Source organism: Canis lupus, chromosome 6 (assembly GCF_048164855.1).
Source record: "Canis lupus baileyi chromosome 6, mCanLup2.hap1, whole genome shotgun sequence".
Classification (NCBI taxonomy): Eukaryota; Metazoa; Chordata; class Mammalia; order Carnivora; family Canidae; genus Canis; species Canis lupus.
The window spans coordinates 900855-918386 of record NC_132843.1 but is presented as its reverse complement, the minus strand read 5'-3'; the positions used below and the strand labels follow the sequence as shown (position 1 = coordinate 918386).

General features: G+C 57.1%; 1 protein-coding gene across 12 annotated transcripts in view; it reads left to right on the top strand.

Annotated features, from left to right (window-relative positions):
• LOC140634874 (zinc finger and BTB domain-containing protein 7C) overlaps window positions 1-17532 on the top strand; it is a 335185-nt gene that overhangs the window by 312804 nt on the left and 4849 nt on the right. For all 12 annotated transcript variants that reach the window (XM_072828525.1, XM_072828526.1, XM_072828523.1 and 9 more), the window contains one exon: window positions 10466-11698. In XM_072828525.1, the coding sequence (XP_072684626.1) occupies window positions 10482-11698 (1217 nt within the window). In that variant the 5' untranslated portion in view covers window positions 10466-10481. The remainder of the gene's footprint in view (window positions 1-10465; window positions 11699-17532) is intronic.

The following is a 17532-nucleotide window of genomic DNA, read 5'->3' as shown; positions in this document are numbered from 1 at the left end:
GCCCAGCCCTCACATATCTTACCCTGGCACTGGGGGTGCTGAGAGGGACTGGAGGGAGAGCAGGGGAGACACGATGTGAGGCAGGGCAGGGGAGCTCAATTCCAGCTGTAAGGGAACCCCTGGCCTGCCCATCACCTTTGGCAGAGGAGGGAAGCTCAGAACTCATTTCGTAGAAATCAGGCAGCTCCAAGCCCCAGGCCCGAGGCGAGCTGCGGACTGTGGGCTCTGGGTGTGTCCTGGCAGGGTGGCCGAGCAGGTGGGGCCGGCTTCTCCCAGCTGTGGGCGCCCCGCCTGAGCTGCTCCAGCGGGCAGGCTGGGAGCCCCAGTGGCTCTGCCCAGCCTCCAGCCCACATGTCTGGCCCGGGCTTCTGGGGCAGCCGAGGCCCCCGGGCATTCCGGGGCCAAGGGGTGTGGCCACCCTGCTTAGGGGAACTGCCAAGGGCAGGGTGAGGCACGCCCAGCAGAGGTCTGTGGGGCCAGCCAGCTGCTCGGGTCAGGCCTCTCTGCGCCTCCTTTGCTCCGGTCCCCCCGCCCCTCGCGGGTTTCAGTGCCTACACAGACCACAGGGAGCAAGGACGTGCCCATAGGATGCAGGTGGCGGCAGCCCAGCCCCATTCCCAGGTTGGGAAGAGAAAACCACATCCCTTCTCTGCTCCTGCACGGGGCCCCCTCGCCCTCACCCCCTCACCGCAGCCACCAGTCCTGCCAGGTGGCTTCAAGGCTCCAGGCCCAGGCGGGAAGAGCTGGGCTGAGGACAGGGGGCCGCTCCCGGGCAGCAGCAGCGGGAGTCTGCGAGCTGAGGCCGGCCTGCCCTGGAGGTCTGCAGACAGAAGCATCATCCTGAGCCCCCAAGCTGCCGAACTGAGCAGGATTTGAAGAGGTGCTGGGCTTGTGCATCAAAGCAATAGAATTGTCCCCAAACCATAGCACCGGGGCAGCTGTGGAGGACAGGAAAGTGATGGGCCTGGGCAGGCTTCGAGTCCCACCCTGCTTGTTTTCTAGCTGTGTGACTTGGGGCAGGTCCCTTAGCCTCGTTGGTCCCCATCAAGTGGGGATCATAATAAGGATGGAACGAATGAATACAAGTGCCTTGTGCATGACGGGGCTCTGTTCAAATAGTAGGGGTCCCCAAGGCACAGGGTTGAGGCCCCCACTTCCCTCTGTGACTTTAAGCTTTTTCCCCACTGTGTATTTGAACCAATGTCATTCATTTGGCATCTACTATGTTCCTGTTTGGTGGCATCTTGGAAATGGTACAGACATTGAAGAAGCAGACACAGCCCGGGAGCAAGTGAGATGTAGGCAGTCGCTTCCCTGTGCCCCACAGAAGCACACGGAGGGCAGCAGGAATATGTAATTTGCCCACCATGCATGTCGCATTCCCTCGTAAAACCAGTCTGAGAACATGGGCCCCTGGCTCGCAGGGCAACCCCGGCACCTTGCAAGGGGCACTGAAATCTGTCACAGGAGCAGAGACGGGGGTGTCGGGACGCCCTGGTGCGAGTTCTGTCTCTGGCACTAATTCACCGTGTGACCGTGTGACCTTGGGCACCAGCTCCCATCTGTGCCTCATTTTCTTCATCTGTAAAATGGGCACAGAGTTTATGCCAGCCTTGCGTAATCACTTCATGGGTTAGAAGGACATGAGCCAGGAGCCGTGGAAGGACCTGGGAAGATGATGACACCCTATGCATGCATGGGGTGGCCCTGGGAGCGTGTATGGGCTGCTCTCGGGGTGTCTCTGGGAGAGGTGCTTCAATAGTATGGACTTGTAGAAAACCAGGAAAGGACAAGGTAGCTTCCTACGATCCTTCGGAGTTCCTACGATCCTCGGCCAAGACATCTGTGAGGGGTCCGTGTCCTCCCTGGACTTCATAATTGTGGATGCTGGTTGAGCACTGACTGTACCAGGGGGCACCCTGTGTGCCATAGGGCCTCACTGATGGCAGGATGGCTCTGTGCGGTACACACGACTGTCCTCCCCGCTGTGCAGATGAGGAAACTGAGCTCCAGGAGGGGAATGCTGAGTCCCAGAAGCCGTGGCCTGGGGGCCCAGATGTGGACCCAGGCCATCTGAGCCCAGGGCCTCTCCCTCCACCACTCCCAGGAGGGCCTCCTGATATCCCAGGGCCACCATCAGCCTCATGCATATGCTGGCTGGGACAGCTTCTTACATGATCCCACTGGGGATCCAGGCTGAACGTATTTTTGGAGGGGATTCTGCAAACCTAAAGCCTTCCTGATCTGAATGACAGGGGGCAGATTTCTCCCACCCCTCTGCCCAGGGAGGTCCTGTCCATCCTGCAGAGCGTGGACAAGGCCCCTCCTCCTGAAGGCCCGACCTTGAGCCCCCAGGCCACGGGGCTCTGGGGTCTTTCTGTCCCCACGTCTCACCTGTCCTTGGTCCCTCCCTCCCGCCCACATGCATGGGTCTCAGCCCGACCGGTACACAGCCCACAGCCCTGGCTCTGACACATCCCTAAAGTAAGAGACAACCTTTGAGGACAGGGGTTCGAATCCCAAGTTGGGCTTTGTAGGAGGCAAGCGGGCAAAGGAGAATGAATATGAGCCTTGGCACCAAATGCAGCTGCATTCAAATCCTGCTCAGATGCTTGCCGGCGGCGGCATCAGCAAGTCACTTACTCCCTCCATACCTGTCTCCTCACCTCTAAATTGGAGGTGAGGGTAAAAAATCTGTACCTTTCAGAACTGCATCAGCTGAGGAAGGATTTGAGGTGCGTGACCAACACCATGAGGGACGTGGTAGCTAGGATCGATCATTGCTGTAAATCTAGCTGGCTTGCTCCGCTGATCGGGTGCTGAAACAGGACATAAAATATGGGGCCCCTGGGTGGCTCCGTGGTGGAGCATCTGCCTTCAGCTCGGGGCGTGATCCTAGAGTCCTGGGATCGAGTCCCACATCGGGCTCCCTGTAGGGAGCCTGCTCCTCCCTCTGCCTGTGTCTCTGCCCCTCTTTGTGTGTCTCTCAAGAATAAATAAATAAAATCTTAAAAAAAAAAAAACAGGACACAAAATAATAAAAAATTCGAGTTACATTCAAGAAATTTGTAGTGGAGAGTTTCTAAAGCCAGGTTTCCCCTTCCCTTCCTCCCTCCCTCCTTCTCTCCCTCCTTCCCTCCCTCCTTCCTTCTTTCCTTTTTTCAGAGAGAGCTAGTATGAGCCTAGGCAGAGGGACAGGGGGAGAACCTTGAGCAGGCTCTGCCCTGAGCCTGGAGCTAGACGCAGAACTCAGTCCCAGGACCCTGAGAGCATGACCAGAGCCAAAATCAAGAGTCAGACACTTCACCCACTGAGCGCCCGGGTGCCCACAGAGCCAAGTTTCTATAAGGCATTCTTGTGGGTCGAAGGCCCTGGTGACCCCTTCCAATCTCCCTGCCCCCCCCCACTTTTCTATGTCTCTTACAGGAGCACCTCCTCCCCCTCTCTAGCTGGTACACTGAGGGCGTCACCCCTCTCCTGGCTGGGGGGCGGGGGGACACAGGCCCGTCCCTGGGGCGAGTCGTGTTCTTATTCTGCAGTTGAATAAACAGAGGCCCAGAGATGAGAAGTGCAGCTTTGGTCAGACAGGGCTCCTCAGACATACCTAGGCTCTAGAACCTTCCCCGGAGGGCAGAGGCCCAGGCCAGGAGCACAGGGGAGAAGGTGTCACCCATCCTGCATTCTCCCTCTTTCCCCTCCTCCCCACGCTCCTCTCCCCCTCGCCCTTTCTCTCTCACTTCCCCCTTTATTTCTCAATCTATGTTCTTTTTTCTATCTCCCCCGCCCTAACCAGAGGTTTGTATTTTGTGTCATGCCTCTCCTGGCGGCTGAGGGTTTTGGTTTGGTTTCGTGTGTGTAATTCTCTTTCCTGAGCGTGTTGTTCTTGGAGACAGGGCTGCTGTGGCTTGGGCGACAGGAGGAAGGAGATGCAGGGCCTGGGCGGGAAGGTGGGGGCGTGGCGCGGCGTCCCCTTGGAGACGCTGCTCTCTGCAGGCCCTCCAGGGCATGGGAATCTTAGGGTCACCAGGGAAGCTCCCAGAGTGCACCAAGGGGGCACGGCTTCCCAAAGAGACAATGAAATGGTGAGCGGCAGCCCCACCTCCTGCCTGGAAAAACAGGCCCTGGCAACACCGTGACATCCGCTCCTCCAGGAGGGGACGAAAGCTCCAACCCAAGGCACAGAGAGAAGTCCTTGCTGGGCAGGCCGGCGGCCTTGGTGCACCCTGTCACCCAGGCCTGTTGCCTCCTCCTCATCTCCATTTTGCAGCTTCTCAAAGTCCTGACAGCAGCTATCAGGATTTCTGTGACTTTAAAGTGATAAGATGAAGAAACGGAAGCCCAGAGAGGCAGAGGGGCCTCCCGAAGTCACACAGCTGTGGGTTCCTGACTCCCAGTCCCAGCAGATGTGGCTCCGAGAGTGCAGGAGATGGGACATTCAGTGTAGGGACAGCCACCCCCCCCCCCCCATTCCTCAGGGGGCTCCGATGAGACACCAAGCACCGACCCACAGGTCAACGGGTTGTGCCTCCCCTGTTTTAAAAGGTGGGAGGAAGCATAAAGAATTGTAAGAATCTTCTCAGGGAGGGACAACATTTTTTTCTTTAAAGGAGCAAGCCCTTAGCACGCAAGAAAACGTGGCTCTCCATAAAGAACTGATCTGGGGTTTTACTGATTTTGTCTTCATACGTAACAGTCACAGCTTCATTTACAAACCATCATCTGAGATGAGAAAGTGTCTCTGAGCGTGAGGACCCCACTGCCCATGTGCTAGCTTGGTGGAAATTTGGAGAAGGTGCCATTTGCTCAATACATCTACTTGTGTCTATCAAAACGGCCTCATACTACCCTGACTTTGTTAGACTGCAGCCTGTCACTGCCATCTGCTAAACCTGCTTATTATCCCTAATGTCTGTGGAGTCACTAGTGCCCTGTGCGAGTCACCTACGCCACGTAACAAAGTGCTCTAGAACTGATAAACTTAACACGGGAGTGAATGTTTGCTGTCTCGCAGTTTCTGTGGGTCAGGAATTCAGGAGCAGCCCGGCCAGGTGGCTCCGGTGCAGCATCTTTTAGAGAGTTGCGTCCAGGACGTCAGTGGAGCCACTGTCATCTGAAGGCTTGACAGGGGCTGGAGGAGCCACTGACTTGGTGTCTCACTCACACGGCTGGTGAGCTGCTGCTGGCTGCTGGCGGGGAGCCCCGGTCCCTTGCCACGTGTGCCTCTCCATGGGGCTGCTTGAGTGTCCCCAACCCATGGCAGCTGGCTTTCCCCAGAACGTCTTTTATGATTTCCCTTCAGAAGTCACACACCCTCGTGTCCAGAAGTCCCATCGGATGACACAGGTCATCCCTATTCGTGAGGGAGGAGACCACATGAGAGCATGAGTCCTTGCCTCCGGGAGGCAAGAATGTCGGGGTGGTGGACATCCTTGAGTCCGTCTGCCCTTAGCGATAGTGCCCTTGCATAGTGCACAACCCACACAATGGTAAACGCAGGGCTGCTGGGCCCCTGCCGCATACCAGCCATGTGCGGGGACTGTGCTCAGCATCGTGATGACAGTCTGCCCTCCAGCAGCTCGCAGTCTGGCAGGAACACCAAGGCACGGGAAAGAAGTTACAGGCAGAGTGAGAGACATGGCAGGAGTCCTCAGGCATCCAGGATCTCTGAAGGCTGGAGAGGCCGGGCATGTGAATTGGGAGATGGAGAAGGGGCCATCTGAGTGGAGCCCTGGAGTGTGGGTGGGAGGAGGCCCCCCAGAAAAGGAGGACACAGGACATGCAGGGGGTGGGTTTGCTCCAGTCCCGAGCGCAGTGTGAGCAAAGGCACGGAGGCTGCTGAGCAGCAAGACTCGCGTTGGGGGATGAGGGGCAGGGGATATGGGGCTGTGATGTGGGTGGGACACGTTTGAGATCGGGGCTGTGAGCAGCCGCTCGGCAGGTTGGGGTGGGAAGCCTGCTGGAGTCGCAGCCCCACGGCCTCCTCTACCCTCCTCCCCGTCCCCTGGCAGAGCTTTGCCAGCACCACTGCCAAGGAGGCTGCTCCCACAGAGCGGTGGGGTGGGGGGAGGCCGCCTTGGGAGCAACCAGGGAGTTCCGGGGCCTCAGAGGAGCCACTCTGCCCACGCCCAGAACAGCAGCAGTGCGGCTGTGCCTGGGGAGTCCTCCTGATGCTGCAGCTCCTGAGGCCGGCCTCGCTGTCATCCACCTGCCGTCCCACCTGCTTGGCTTTCCTGGGAAGGTCGGGCAACCCCCACGCTGCGGACCCCAATCCTTCCCACCCATCCTCCGCCACAGAGGCACCTCTGAGCATCTCTGAATACGCAGAGTCTGGGCCACTGAGGCGATAGCAGGATTGCTGGCCGTTCTTGGTGGCCTTGGAGAGGAGAGGTAGGGGGTAGAGGTTGTGGCTATGAGCTGCGCCTGCAGAGCCAGCCTTCACACTCGGATCTTAGGCCATCACTTAAGGTCTCTGTGAGTTGTCCCACGTGTCAGACAGGGACGGTTAGGATAAGAGGAGCCGAATCCCAGTTATTGTGAAGATGGGCAGGCCTGGGGGCACATGGTGGCCCCCATCCCTCCTTTGGGACCCTTATTGTCTGGGGTGGGCACTTGGCCTGCACAGAGAAGGCGCTGGCAGATATTGCCCGGCTCTATCCTGCCAGTGTGCCCCATGAGGCCTGAGTGTCTCAAGTGGGAAGCTGGGGGCCAAGGTGGTGGGGACCAGAGTCCTCAGGTCACCCTTACTCGCCACACAGAAGGTCATGGGATACCCCTCCTGGGACCTGGGACCTACAGCAGGCACTGCCACCCTGAATGAGCCCCCCAGCCTGGAGCCTCTCAGCTCACCAGGGATTCTCAAGCCCTCTGCTTTCCCTCTGGCCCCACCGTTACAGCAGGGAGGCCTGGGGTATCGGGGGATGAAGGAACCTCAGGGCTTTCTCTGCAGCACAGACTGTAGAGGCCTGTGGCCTGGAGATGCCCTCCCTGGTCAGAGAGAAAGAGGGGAGACCACACAGGACCTCAGGGGGAGCCGAGCCCACCCGGAGAGATGTAGAGGTGGGATAGATTTTCAGTAGACAACAACCAAGTTAAACGGAGCCATTCAGAGCAGAACTTAGCTCCCCCCCAGACCTAAAGCACCCTGGCGAGACCACCCACTTTGCCCTTGCTGTTCCCACAACCTAGAACACTGTTCCCTATATCATCCCGTAACTGGCTCCTTCTCACCATCCAGGCAAAGGACACCTCCTCAAGGAGGCCTTCCCAGACCGCTCTGAGTAAAGTAGTCTCCCCACCACCTTACCCTCTACTATACATAGATAATAAATAAACACTGGGGTAGGAGGAGATTTATTTATCAGTTTAGGTTGTTTCCTATCTTTTGATTTTCTTTACTTAAACTTTTTATTTTTGACGTAATTTGTCAATTCACATGAGTTTTAAGAAATAATCCAGAGGGGCCCCTGGGTGGCTCAGTGGTTGAGTATCTGCCTTCAGCTCAGGGTGTGACCCCAGGGTCCTGGGATCGAGTCCCACATCGGGCTCCTTGCATGGAGCCTGATTCTCCCTCTGCCTGTGTCTCTGCCTTTCTCTGTGTCTCTCATGAATAAAAAAGAAAGAAGAGGAAGGAAGGAAGGAAGGAAGGAAGGAAGGAAGGAAGGAAGGAAGGAAGAAAGAAAAGAAAAGAAAAGAAAAGAAAAGAAAAGAAAAGAAAAGAAAAGAAAAGAAAAGAAAAGAAAAAAAGAAAAGAAAAGAAAAGAAAAGAAAAAAAAGAAAATCCAGACATCCGTGTCCACTTTACGCAGACTTCTCCAATGATAACCTCTTTCAAGATCATAGGACATCAACTGTTATATTGACCCTGATGCAGTTAAGATACAGGACAGTCCCATGCTGGGAGGGTCTGTCACGCTGCCCCTGTGTGCCCACGCCCACCTGCCCCCGCCCCACCCCCTTAGCCACCAGCAACCCCTCCCATATTCCCCATTTTACAATTATGCCACCTCAAAGCTGTTATGGAAATAGAATCATGCAGTATGTAATCTACTGGTATTTGCTTTTTGCAGTCTGGCTCATCCAGACTTTGTTATGCATCCATAGCTCATTCCTGTTGACCGCTGACTAGTCCTCCCTGGAATGGACACGCTGCAGGTTGGTTAACCATCCGCCCACCGAAGGACGTCTGGGTTATTGCTGGTTACTGACTGCTGTGCACCGAGCTGCGGGGAACGCCTGCATGCGGGTCTCTGTGTAGACCTAAGGGTTGATTTCTCTGGGGCAGATGCTCAAGAGTGCTTGCTGCTGGGTAGTGCAGTTGTTACCTATTTAGTTTTTCAGAAACGACCAGATTGTTTTCCTGAGGGGCTGTACCACTTTACATGCCCACCAGCAATGGCTGAGCGGTCGTTTCCCCATGTCCTCACCAGCATTTGGTATTCTCACTTTTCTCGTTTGAACCAGTCTGGTAGGTGTGTGGGGAGCTCTCTTTGGTGAATCTTGCTGTATGTTTATCACAGTTGTGTCTCTGTGAGCTCTGTTAGGGCCGGGGCCTTCTTGGTCTGCCCTCTGTGCATCCCCAGAGGTCAGGGCAGTGCCTGGCAAAGGGAGAAACCCAGTGACTATTTAAGGAATGAAGGCATGGCCTGTGGGGTCTCTGGCCCTTTGAAAGCTGAGAAGGTGGGAAGGCAGAAAGGGCTTCACTCCTGAGCACCTGCCCCGGTGGGATTGCTCAGGGAAGGTGAGGGCCCTCGGTGATGGAGGAGGATGGGAGGAGGGAAGGAGTACTTCCTGCCAGTGCCTGGTGCCTCCAGGCCCTGTTCAGGGCACATACTCTGTGCGGGGCACTTCTCACTCTCTCTTCCCACTGCATCTGCCTTCCCAGGGTAGAAACCTCCAGAAGATAAATGTGTGTGAATCCCCAAAGCTCTTCCCACCGGGGCTTGAGGCTTTCAGGTTTTGTTTTTCACTTTTATTTTCTCTCCACTGTAATTGCACCAGGGTAAGGGCCAGGCCTTTCCTAGGATTTATGCATGGGCCATAATCAAATTTTGCCCTAAGTTGGAGGGGCCTCCATGCCACGGCATACAAATGGAGCTTTTTATCCAGGTTGAAACGGCTGATTGGGCTGTGAGTCTTGCTCTCTGAAGGGAGGCGATCCTGTTTTCCGTCCTAGTGGCTAACACTGGCCACATATCATTATTAATACATCATCATGCTAAGGGGTCTCAGAAGAGGCTTCTCCCTGCAGGGGATGCATTTTCCTGAGGGTAATAAAACCTGGACGTGATGCATTAGCTAACAATGCAGCAGAAGGTAACACAGAATTTAAATATCTATCTCTAGAGCTCACAGATCTACACAGAGGAGGTCAGTACATAAGAGAAAAGAAAAAAAAAAAAAGATCAAGATGTGCAAAAGAAAAAAAACGTCATCAATTAACATGAAGCCAGAAGTAAGGTCAGAAGGCCAGACGTATGCACGAGGGCCCCCATTGCCACGCCGAGAACGGCCGCCAGATCGGTCTCAGGATTGCTAGCGCTGTGCATTTGCTTGGGCTGCCACAGCACAGCACCCTCGCCCGGGCGGCTCGAGCAACACAAACCGCTCTCCTCACAGTTCTGCAGGCTGAGTCTGAGGTCGCAGTGTCTGCGGGTTTGGATTCTCCTGAGGCCTCCCTCCTAGACTTGTCTTCCTGCTGGGTCTCCTCCGCGGGTGTCCGCGGCCCACTCCCTTCTTACAAGGATTCCAGTCATTCCGGACTAGGGCTCGCGCGTACGGCCTCCCTGTAACACTGATCACCCCCGAAAGGCCTCACCCCCAAACACAGACCCAATCCGAGACACTGAGGGTTCAGACTTCAGCACGTGAACGGCGGGAGGAAGGGGGGTGCGGCGGCTCGGCTCATATAGGGGCCGATGGGAAGAAAACGTCCATCCATTACATGGGCCAGAGGCTTTGTGAAAAGAAAAACTCAGAGCAGAGCTTTTGCCCCGCAGGGCACCGAGTGGCTAGAGGACATGCCCCCCGTGGCCCTTGACCCGCAGGAGTCGTTGGGGGGCACCCCCGTTCCCGCAGCACGCTGAGCAGTGGAGGGCCGAGTGGCTGTCCTTTCTAGGTTTCCCAGCTGCAGGTTAATGGAGCAGAATTAAGGGAAACTGTGCCCTCAAGAAGCTTTCAGAGCTTTGGCTGCGTGATAGGGGCCCACTGCCCAATGAGAGGCCTCAAGGGCCTTTGGGCTCCCAGGCATGGGATGCTGAAGGGCCTGGCCAGCCGGCCGGGCTGGGACGTGCAGGTGGGGTGAGGAGGGCCGGCCTTCCGGCAGAGGGGGAAGCCCGTGCCGAGATGGGGGTGCCGAGGTCAGTGCGCCCAGCAGCCCGGCCTCCCGGGGCCTCCCTGCCTCCCCAGCCAGGTGTCCACTCCAGGACGGCGCCACTAACCCCACTGTCCTCCGTGTGCGTCCCTGCAGGGCTCTGGCTGAGAACATGGCCAATGGCATCGACGAGCTCATCGGCATCCCCTTCCCCAACCACAGCAGCGAGGTCCTGTGCAGCCTGAACGAGCAGCGGCATGACGGCCTGCTCTGCGACGTGCTGCTGGTGGTGCAGGAGCAGGAGTACCGCACGCACCGCTCCGTGCTGGCGGCCTGCAGCAAGTACTTCAAGAAGCTCTTCACGGCCGGCGCCCTGGCCAGCCAGCCGTACGTCTACGAGATCGACTTCGTGCAGCCCGAGGCCCTGGCCGCCATCCTGGACTTCGCCTACACCTCCACGCTCACCATCACCGCCTCCAATGTCAAGCACATCCTCAACGCCGCCAGGATGCTGGAGATCCAGTGCATCGTGAACGTGTGTCTGGAGATCATGGAGCCCGGTGGCGACGGCGGGGAGGAGGACGACAAGGAGGATGACGACGACGAGGACGAGGACGAGGATGAGGAGGACGAGGAGGAGGAGGAAGAGGAGGAGGAAGATGAGGAGGACGAGGAGGACGACACTGAGGACTTTGCTGATCAAGAAAACCTGACTGACCCCCAGGACATCAACTGCCACCAAAGCCCTTCCAAGACAGACCATCTCACAGAGAAGGCCTACTCGGACACACCCAGGGACTTCCCCGATTCCTTCCAGGCCGGCAGCCCCAGCCACCTGGGCGTGATCCGGGACTTCTCCATTGAGTCTCTACTGAGGGAGAACCTGTACCCCAAGGCCAACATCGCTGACAGGAGACCCTCCCTGTCTCCGTTCGCCCCCGACTTCTTCCCACATCTCTGGCCAGGGGACTTCGGTGCCTTCACCCAGCTGCCCGAGCAGCCCATGGACAGTGGCCCACTGGACCTGGTCATCAAGAACCGGAAGATCAAGGAGGAGGAGAAGGAGGAGCTGCCCCCCCCACCACCACCCCCCTTCCCCAGCGACTTCTTCAAGGACATGTTCCCCGACCTCCCTGGGGGGCCGCTGGGCCCCATCAAGGCCGAGAGTGACTACGGTGCCTATCTCAACTTCCTGAGTGCCACCCACCTAGGGGGCCTCTTCCCGCCCTGGCCCCTGGTGGAGGAGCGCAAGCTGAAGCCCAAGGCATCCCAGCAGTGCCCCATCTGCCACAAAGTCATCATGGGGGCCGGGAAGCTGCCGAGACACATGAGGACCCACACCGGGGAGAAGCCATACATGTGCAACATCTGTGAGGTCCGCTTCACCAGGTGTGTATCTCGGGGGGGCCAGGGGAGGGTCAGGGGCCTGGATGAGGACAGCAGAGTGGGGCAGGGAGCGCTGGGATGGAGACACCCAGTTCAGGGGAGGCCCTCCTGGGTCCTAGGTGATGCATGTCAAGTTTAATCATTAGAAAGCATGCTGGGCACTACCTGGTGCAGACAGTTCCATACTTAGATTAATGAGCCAAAATATCTTCTCAAATATAACATTCGGTGGAAGGCCAAGATACGATCCAGATGAGAGCGGAGATGTTCTAGGGGAGTCAGAAGTGAGGGCCCTCGGCTCCTTGCTTGCATGACCTCCCTCCCCCCCGCCCGCACTGCGGATCCAAGGAGGCCAGTTTGAAGCTCCCCAGTGGAGCACCACCTGTTTATTCTATTCAGAGCATGCTCAGCACGCCAGGGGCTGTCCCAGGTGGACTGTGCACACTGTCACCACAGCCCTGCTCCGGGAGGACAGGGAGGTGCTGGGGCCTTTGTTTACAGATGAGCAATCCACCTCCCACTGGCCAGTCCGCTGTCTGCCGCTCATAAGTGCAGAGAGGATCACGCCAGACCTGGGACGGCAAAATCGGTGACCAGGAGACTACAGAGACCCCTGCAGTGCTCTCGGCCCACTCTTGGATCAGGTCCTTTAGATCTGATCCTCTTTTTATGTTCTCCCCCTTGACTGTCCGTGTTAGGAAGAGGGTGGACTCAGTGCAGTGGTAACATCTGAGATTTGAACTCAGTACATTGCAAACCTTTCATCTTTCACGGACTTGGTGCCCTTCAGCGAGCGTGTGTTATGGGCCTTTCCTGCACTGCAGCCCTCGGGTCCCAGACTGACTGGTGGGACGACGTGGGCTCAGCTTTGTTTCCCTGCTCTGTTTTGCTGGGCCTCATTTTGGGAAAATATGGTCTGTTGGTGCTGTTTGTGGTCACAAGTGTGAGGCCGAGTCTCCCAGCCACTCTGACAGAGGAGAAAGCTCTGGTGAGTGGTGTTGCATCAGGGCTCGGTCATTTCTGTGTAGACAGAGCCTGGTGAACACCTGCCCTGAGACCGTGACCTCCCAGGCCAGGTCCCTTCCCCCACACTGCCACCATCCCTGGCAAAGAACTCAGCTCGAGGAGACCCACACTTGTGCCAGTGGCACTGCCATGACCCCACGTCCTCTTGGAAATTTCTCTCTGAGAATTGCTGCAAACTCATTCTTTTGATTTTCCTCGGTGGGCCCAAGCTTTGGCCTTTGAGGATGGAGTGACACTTTTTTGAGTCAAGCTGAATAGCGAATCAGGGACAGTACTTTTCAGGGGGAGGAGGGAATAAGAGGAGTCTATATTATGAAGTAATGAGACCCACGATCTTAGGTGGCTTCAAAGCTCTATTTGAAGTTTCCAGAGAAGGGTATCAGAGATCTGTTTGGGTGACAGTGGCATTGCTAGAGTAGCTCTGCAGGCTGCCCTGAGGACTGTTCAGAAGGACAGCACTGATGGTTTCAAAGGTGGCCTTGGAGCCACAGCTCTTTCTGCGAGGGGAAACCCCAGAGTCTCCCCCAGATGCTTTGGGCTGACAGCAGAGGGAGAGGCTCCAGGTGCAGGGGGGCCGGGCCCCACACACCCTAGGTGCATACCCTTCTTTACCACAGTGCTGACCTCAGGGCACTCTTCTCCTGTTACTGCCTCATGGCAGCCAGACCCTAGGTCCTGGGCTTTACCTCCCTGGGATATCCCTTCAGTGGCCCTGCCATGCCAGTCCCCCCCCCCCCCCCACCAGCACCAGCACCGCCACCGCCTTCCCCTGAATACCTTAGGTGAATACGTTAGCCCCACAGGCCAGGCCAGGACACTGAACAATGTGTGACAGAAGCACCGTGATGATATTAGGGAGATAAATGAGGGCACGAGCCACGTCCGAGTACCACTCACCCATCTCCAGCCTGTGATGCCCAGCCCCGTCCCCCGGGAATGACTTCAAAGACCAGGAACACTATGCACAGGCCAGATCCAGCAAAGCGAGGCCCCAGGCCAGCGAGAGCACCCCTGTCCTTCCAGCGGGGTCCCTGCCCCTCATTTCCCACACCTGTTCTCTTCCCAGATGGCCGCCGACTCAGGGACTCCTCTGCCCTCAGGGGCACCCGGGCCTGCCTGGGGCTTCAGGGGGATGCCCAGCACCCCACCCCGGGTCCCTTCCCTCCAGGGCTTTCCCACCCACAGCCTTCCGTGCAGGCCACCCCAGTCCGTGGGCCCTGCCTTCCCTAGGGAGAGTGCTCAACAGGGTCAGTTACCGCAGACAGACTTCTCCGGACACAGGAAGGTCCCGTGAGCAGGCCTCCTGTGTCGGCCAGGGTGCCGGGTCGCATGGGGGGGCAGCATTCCAGAACCCTCCCTCCCAGCACATTCCTGATGATCACGTAGGGAGTCCTCTGGGCCTGCAGCCTCCAAGCCCTCCCTCCAGATGAGCTCCTGGGCCTTTCCGGCTCCCCCCCAACCCCTCACCCCTCCTCACCCCCCCACCCCCCACCCCGACTGGCCTGAAGCAGCTGCATTCCCGCCCCCATTAGCACCTCCCCTCACCGGGTTCCCACCAGACCCTGACCCTGCTGAAAAAGATCAGAGTTGCTCTTGGCCCCCCCCCTCACCCGCCACTGCTTCCCGAGAGCAGAGGCGCCCCAGAGTGGGGGGAGGCTGGACCTTCTCCTGGCCTCCTCACACAAGGGACTCCGGGGACTTGATCCTGGCACCGTGGGCTGCAGCTGTCCGCCTCCGGCCCTCCTGGTCACATTCTCCAGAGCAGCCAGCCTGTGCTTCCCTCCTGCCCCCTCCCAGAGCCACCCTGCAAGGACTTTCTGTCTCCTGGCCTGACCCCGTTGGGTTTTTCATACCCCACCCCCAGGGGTCGGGTCCCCTTTTAGCCTTTCCACGGGGACCTTCTGGGTGACTGACTTCCTGCACCACCACCCAGAACACCTCCCCACCCTCCCTGCTGCCTCTTGACCCTGAACTCCCAGCCTCCCCTGCAAGGCCATGCCACTCCTGGGGACCTGGCCCCCCGAGGCTCAGAGAGACGGGACCAGCCGCCCTCAACGGCTCTTCTTGGACACTAGTTTCCCTTTCTTTCCTTAAACACAGCTGAGCTTCCGCCCTCGAGTCAGGCCTGTCTCCCCCTCTCCTTGATGCTGACCCCACCTGCCATCACCCCAGGGGAAGTCGGAAAGGCCCACCCTCCTCCTGAGAAGACACATTGTCTTCTGTTGCTCCCTTCTTGCCCCCCACCCATAACCTAGCTTGGGGGGGCTATATTCAGGTCCCGGTACTCTGGAAGGTGAGAGCAAAAGACAGGACGTGGGCAGAGCAATGCCCTTGAATTTGACCTTGAAGATGCAGGGTGTGGAGGGTAGGGAGTGGGAGACATTTCAGGTGGTGCAGTTAGCAAAGGTAAACTGAGAAAGAGGTGCAGAGAGGAGGCGGGGGCGGGACAGGGGTTCACAGCCGGGGAGGAAGGAACACACAAGCTAGCTTGGTGGGACCCTTGGGTGGAGCAAGCACTGGTGTCCAAACACAAAATCTGCACGGAAAGGACGGAGGCAGCAGCTTCATAACATAGCAGGCTGTGTCCTGGAAGAGGGAAGTTCTGGAAGCCCGGCTCAGGCCAGCAGGTGTTCAGAGACACAGAGCTGTGGCCGGAGCATGGCCTGCGGGGAGCAGCGTACCCATGCTGGGCGCAGGGACATTACCGTGGGGGTGCGGGCTAGCGAGGAGGGGAGTGACCTTTGTTTCCCCCGCTTCATTGAGCTATAATTTTCACATATCGCATAGAAGTTTAAGGTGTAGAACATCATGATACCACGCTAACGAGGTGGAGCACCGTTCCCACACCCGTTACCGCAGATACTTGACATCTTCGGTGTGCAGGGCGAGAACACACCGGTCTGCTCGCCTGGCCGCTTTCAAGTAATGTGGTATTGTTGCTTACAGTCCCGGGGTCCCCTGAACTTACTCATTTAGTAACTGGAAGGGTCAGCTTGTAAGGGCCTTACAGCCACACCAAGGACGAAGTTAGCATATTACATAGGCGGCCGCCTAGGAGGCGTTTTGTGGGACCAGTGGATCTCCAGTCCCAAATGGAAGTGATGAACAATTCAGCTCCTGAGATTCAAGCTAGGACACTCTCCATCTAAACTCATGCCTCCTCCACACAGCAGGCAGATTCGTGAGGAAGCGGGGGGGGTAGAAGGGCCATAATACACGGAGCCAACTAGCTGGGATGAGATGCAATAGAAACCCATTAGCCCAATGCAAACACTCACAGAGCACTGCTGGTCCAAGTGGCGCAGCCCAGCCCCCCAATTTACAGGTCAGGAAACTGAGGCCCAGGGCACCCAGGGAGTTGGCCCAGTTCTTGGAGTGTGCCCGGCCCCCAGGCCCGGCTCTTGCAATGCACCTGTGCATTATATCCACATGCCCAGGTCATGGCAGGAGTGAGGAGGAGGTGGGGCCTTAGACAGCCCCTTCCTCTCTGTCCTTGCTTTTCTCATCTGGAGAGTTTCAAGGGGTCAAATGAATTCAGCACTTTCAAGGTCCCAGCAAGGGTACTGCTAACAATGCAGGTTACTAGGCCCTTGGCCCCAGACCCTGAATCAGAGCATATTAATATGATCCCGGTAGATGCGATGATCTCTACGGTTTTTTCCCAGGACTGACTTACCATGGGCTTTGCAGTTCTGCTAACCCTGCTCAGTGCCCCTGCCAAAGACCCTAAGGTCTCCACTAGGGACAGCAGGCTCCTGCCCAGGGCCGAGCTCCTCCCACGGCATGCCCCCAGTCTTCTGGCACCAGACGCCCCCAAAGGCTGCCTGCAAATGCCCTGTTTTGATCGTTCTGGTCTGCACTTTCTGAGACAGCCCTCATAGGTCACAAGCGGGGGATCCCTGGCTTGAATATCTACCTTTCTCAACCTCGGAATAGCTTACAAATGAACCACGCCCCGGACTGCTCCGCAGGCCCCGTTGTCCCTGGTGGCTTGGATACCTCTGGGAAAGCTGCTGGACTGCTCTGAGCCTCGACTCTTCCTCTAAGTGAGGAAATGATTCTAAGGATGTGGAATCTAACTCATCTGAACCCAGATTCTCTCGTCAAGTCCTGGAAACAGGAACTGATGTCTGGCCTTAGGTTCTGTTCTGCACAGAGAGGTTAGGCACCTTGCCTAAGGTCACCCAGCACGTTAGAGGTGGATGTGCAGCTACAACAGGGGCTCCTGGACCCCCAGTGGCGGCCCCAGCCCTACACCATAACTTGCCTCTCAATAACAACCTTTCTAGGGTCATTGAAGCAGTGTATTCATCTGCCCATAGCAGGTGCTCAATAAAACGAAGTGATAGTCACCTTCTCAGTACTTCTTACATACCTCAGTTAAGTGCTGTCAAAATGTGACTGATTTTGGATTGCTCTGGTGGAAAGCTTGGGAGGAGTCCTGGCGTGCATACCTGTAAGAGCTGAAGCTTTACCTGTTTGCATTGTCCATTAGTTGATGGTGGCCCTCAATGGCAACACTACTAATTGTGTGCAATAGTGACTTTGAAAAAATATCCGCCTTATCAGGTCATGAGAGGATTGAATGAGGTGATATACTTAATGCCCCGCCGATGCCTCCGCACCGAACCCTCCGCCAGGCCCTGGGGAGGACGCAAGTCCCACAGCCAGCAAGTGCCCCAGCTGACCGCTTAGCACCAGCATTTCCCTGAGAGCCTCGGAGGATGTGTGGGGTCCCAAGACCTCTCCCTCATGACTCAGCAGCACTGCTCTTGAGATATAAATGGCACTACGCACCCCCTCCTACAGTG